We start from the raw sequence: 4,877 nt of genomic DNA on the forward strand, positions 1-4,877 counted from the left end.
AAAAAAAAAAAAAAAAAAAAAAAAAAAAAATTGGACATTGCAAGGGACTTTATTTCCCTTGTATTTGTTTTGGTAGAATGATAATACATGTCTTTCAAATTCATGATTCAGAACTCTTCAGTATCCCAGTGAGGAAGGAAGAAAAAATGATCTTCCACAGATAATGCATCACAGCTTGTCAAAGCTCAAGAACTTTCACATCATCAGAAGTTGCTGAACCTTTGTTGAGATTCTAAATTTTCTGACTCTGCTAACAGTATTTTAAATCCTTTCTTTTACAAAATGCTAATTACTTTTGAGATAATAATGTAATTTAGGAAGGAATTATTCTTGTTGCTATAGAAACATTACTTTTATTTGGACAGAATAAGCTTTATTTTTTCTACAGCTCATTTTACAGGCATTTAAAAGCTTGTAAGTGAAGGTGTATGCACTATATTAAGTTACTAACATTGAGATTTAGAAGTTAAAATATTTTAAAATGAGATTCTTTTGACAGGCTTTGCATATTTTAATTTGTAGTCTTTTCCTTTCTTTTTTTTTTTTTTTAGCACCAGCAATGTTTAGCAGTATTCAGCAGAGTGAAATTTACTCGTGTGTTACTGACAGTGCTTATAGCCTTTACCAAGAAAGAGGTAAGAGAATTTGCTATCATGTGTAAGGCACGTGGATTTTACAGTGTTTATCAAGAATCTATTTCTGTTGATATAAAAATATTAGTAAATAGACTAGAAGCAGAACTTGCTTGTAGGTTGTCATATTTTGTGGATTTAAAAGGAAAATTAAAAATGGAAAATCTAGGTAGACTTGTTGTTCCTTTCAGTTAAATAACAACTCAGATTTTCAGAGGTCCAAAAGCAAGCTTTTGTGGTCATTATCATTTCTTTTGTCTCATGTCAACACCAGTCAGTTACAGATTAATTTGTGAGTAAAGATCCAGTCTTTATTAGGGCTCTCATATCTGTAATTTTATTTTTCCTCTACCATCTTGACAAATATTGTACAACTGTTGAAAAAATTTTCCCCATTTTTCAAATGACTGTGTCTGTGTTTTATTTAAAAAAAGATTAATACAGTAAGCCAGATTTTAAATAACTTTTAGTGGACCCCATAAAGCATAGATGTGAGGGGGAATAAAACATTTATTTTCTAACAGGATCTGAGCATCCTGCATTAAGTGAATAATTTGTGAAAACCAGTATCTTTATAGCAAGCATTTAATTTCATTATGGTTTATAGGATTTTCCTATTTAATGTATATCTTTCAGTGAAAGAATATGTAAGAATGTTTTTGGTGATTTATTTGCTAGACCAGCGCTGTTGCAGAAGCTCAAAAATTGATGATTCAAGCAGCTGACCTTCTTTCTGCCATTCATAATTCATTGCACCATGGCATCCAGGCACAGAATGATACAACAAAAGGAGGTAATTTCCATTTTGCCCTTGCTGTGTTTTCTTCATTCTCATCCAGAATATACACAGTGTTTATTTTATTCAAGTATGTTTTCCTAGACCTTGGAATGTTTACTCTAAAGGCATACGGATTATTTTGGACTCTTTTTTTTTGTAAATTTTCTTAGGCTGAAAACAGTATTGTAGAATCTGCCCATGTCCTGTGTCTCACTGCTTAGACTCTGCGTGGATGCCTGTCCTTCTGATGTTCTCTGCATATATTCCTGCTGTGATATCAGCAGTAGCCTCTTATTTACCCCTTTGCCTGAAAACTGATCACTTCATTACGGTCTATACTAACCGCTGGGCAGGCCGAGCGTTTCCTTTGTGGCCTCATTGTGTTCATCCATGATCCTAATATTGACTGTAGTTGTTTACCTATTTTCTTTCTGTGACATTTGAGCAGGTACTTCTCCCTGGCTCTTCAGTGCTTGGCATGTTGTTGGCACTCAGATTCGATTCATGAAGAGTACCTTCTTCCGATAGCCCATCCTGCTTCTTCCAGAGGGTACTTTTACCTTGCTTTTTCCTCTTACTCTGTTAACACTTGCTCTGGAGAGCCAGTTTCTTGCTCACTCTTCACTTTTACTTTTTGACATGAACTCTTTTTACTCACCCCTCCCTGCAAAAGAAAAGAACCTTAAAATAAAAAAGAGTAGAACACCTTGTACAATTTGCACCTGGGTTAACATTTTAGACATTGTGTAGCGAGTCTGATTATTTTTAGAACTCATTATAATTAGGTGGTGTTTAAATTCTTTACCTTAGCGTTTACTAGGTGTTGGTTCTATGACCAAGAAGGCAAGACCTTACTGATTATCATCCTTTTCTTTTTCAGTTTCCTCTCGTCCTTTCTTTTCTTCTTTTTTCTTTTATTTTTTTTGGTATCGTGGATTGAACTTGGGTCCTTGCACTAGCGAGGCAGGTGACTGAACCACTGAGCTAAATCCCCGGCCCTTCTCATCCTTTTCAGTGGCAAGAATTGTGGTATTCTCTTTTTCACAAACTTTTCTTTAATCACATGTTAGGTAGTATAACAGTCCCAAGGTAATTTGGGTTAGGAAATTAATATTCTCATAATCATATGTCTGTTTTAATTATATTGAATTTGTATAAATTGATCAACATTTCTCTTTTTCCCAGGTGAAAGTATGTTCATGAGATAACTGACAAGGTGGAATTTTATAACTAAGGCACATTTTTTAAAAAAGATTGTTAATACATAACCTATAGTACATGTTTACAGAGGTGTAAAATAGCTATAACTCTTAAACACTTTGAAATCTACTCCAAGAATACTTTTATAGGCCAGTGCCTAATACATGACTTCAGAGTAACTGGTTGGTTTGGCTAATGGAAATGTTAATGATGCAAAGCAGGAGTCTTCCAGGTTACTGGAATGTGATGTTCTTTATCACCGTATGCCATTCCTAAGAGCTGTTCTGCTCCATTTCTGCAGTCCAGTAGGCTCTGAGGATAATTCCTGTAGGTCCACTAGTAGCTACATCTTAGGACTTCTCTGTATTTCATATGAGTGTTACAAAAGTAAATTTGCTTGTGCCTATGTTTTCTGCTACTTGTCTGATTTTTACAAGCCTGTTAAGATTCAGAAAGATTGTTAACATAGAACTATCTTGAATGTATATTTTTATACTAAGAAAGTGAAAATTTAAATTTAAAGAATATTATCCCCATGGTTGGTTTTTTGTATACCTTTTCGCTGGCTTGATTTAACATAATTTTCTTTATTGAAACCATAAAAATTCTATAATTAAAGAGTTAATGCCTTTCTAATGTGTACTCTAAAAAGAATGATGAGAAAACAATAGTGTAGATTAATATTGATCTTACCTTACTCATTTTACCTTTTAATTTTTGCAGTTTCAGCTAGAGACAGAGTAGCTAACTTAGAAGCACTGAGGGATCATTTAGCTTCTCACTGAAAAAGTATGTATTGAGTGGGACTTGGGAACCGTGGAGTTAAGAAAATTGGAAGAATAAAGCATGGCTTAAGAATGACGTGCTGGTGGGTTTATTCAGTGCACAGTAATGTTTTAAGATGCAGAAGGCAGGAGAGGTATGGGAGGGGAGCCCAGATGATGAATGGTATTGTTTATGTGGTGCCATGTGGCAGTCCACTAGTAAAGTAAATATTTGGCCCTGCAAAATAGAAGAAAATCGGACTTTGAAGTCATTTTCATGTTAAATCATATTAAAACTGAAGAGAAGGTTGTAATTACTCCAGACTTGCTGGATTCAGGAATTTGGGTTATACAGTGTATCTTTATTGAAGGAACGAAGAAGAAAGAATCCAATGAGGAAGGTGTTGCTCTTTGTCTTTGGATATGCTGTCTTGAGTTTATATATATTTTTAAATAAATTGGTTGAATTGTGTGTCTTTAAAGGGACATTTGAGTGGTTTCCATTAAGATTTTCCAGGTTCCACTAGTTAAATTATAATTCCTTCCTCAGTGGCCTCGTGGTAATCTGTTTTACATCTCACTGTTCAGATAATGAGCATCTTTAACAGTTGCTAATGTGAATAAAAATATTTAAATTTGTTGCCTTGAATTGTAGATACTTTTGGAATACAGCTTCAGGTCCAACACACATCTTCAAGACAGCATATCCTTTTCGCAGGGTGTGTATGAGCTTGCACTGAGCTGCATCTCTAGCCTTTTCTTTATTTTCATTTTTTATTTTAGCGAGACAGGGTCTCATTAAGTTGCTCAGGCTGGGCTTGAACTTGCAGCCCTCATACCTCAGCCTTCCAAAGTGCTGGGATTATAGGAATGTATCATTCTTTATGCCTGACTAAGAGATAATCTGATTAAAATTAACAAGGTAGCATTGATGGCAATTGTTGAGGAGTGAAAAAAGTTATAGATTGAACGCTTTACATTTACCTTGTGAAACCCCAAAGAAACATTGAAGAAAATTTTTGTTTTCTGTAAATAGACAAAATTAAGAGGAATGGGATAGGGAAAGGAAGTAATAGAAAGTAAGTGTTAGAAGCTGGAAAACAGAAAGACTTAGCTGTCTGCAAATAACTGAGTCTTGCCCCACTGATTCTGGACTGATGGGGCTATGAGACATAGTTGAAGGGGAGTAAACTGAAAATTGAAATGCTTACTGTGACATATTCCCCTGACCCCCAGCTTCCAAAATAAGGAAGTCAGGTTCATGCACTCCACATAAGAGTTTGGAAGATTCTTCATAGGGAAATCTGGCAAGACCAGTAGGTAGAAAAAACCAAAATGTAAATATAATATGAGCAGGTCAGCTGGGCGTGGAGGCACATGCCTGTAATCCTAGCACTCGGGAGGCTGAGGCAGGAGGATCGCTGTGAGTTCGAGACCAGCCTGGGCTGCATAGTGAGCTCCAGGTCAGTCTTAACTACATAGTGAAGACCCTGTCTCAAAAAA

The 4,877-nt window shown here is 35.5% G+C and overlaps 1 protein-coding gene across 6 annotated transcripts in view; it reads left to right on the forward strand.

The window, feature by feature from the left end:
* Window positions 1–4,877, forward strand: part of Naa35 (N-alpha-acetyltransferase 35, NatC auxiliary subunit) — a 75,618-nt gene that overhangs the window by 28,309 nt on the left and 42,432 nt on the right. For all 6 annotated transcript variants that reach the window (XM_010605511.3, XM_033758797.1, XM_033758798.1 and 3 more), the window contains exons 10-11: window positions 552–635; window positions 1,311–1,425. In XM_010605511.3, coding sequence (XP_010603813.1) covers window positions 552–635; window positions 1,311–1,425 — 199 coding nt within the window. The remainder of the gene's footprint in view (window positions 1–551; window positions 636–1,310; window positions 1,426–4,877) is intronic.

Source organism: Fukomys damarensis, unplaced genomic scaffold, assembly GCF_012274545.1.
Source record: "Fukomys damarensis isolate Sample0158 unplaced genomic scaffold, DMR_v1.0_HiC HiC_scaffold_4, whole genome shotgun sequence".
Classification (NCBI taxonomy): Eukaryota; Metazoa; Chordata; class Mammalia; order Rodentia; family Bathyergidae; genus Fukomys; species Fukomys damarensis.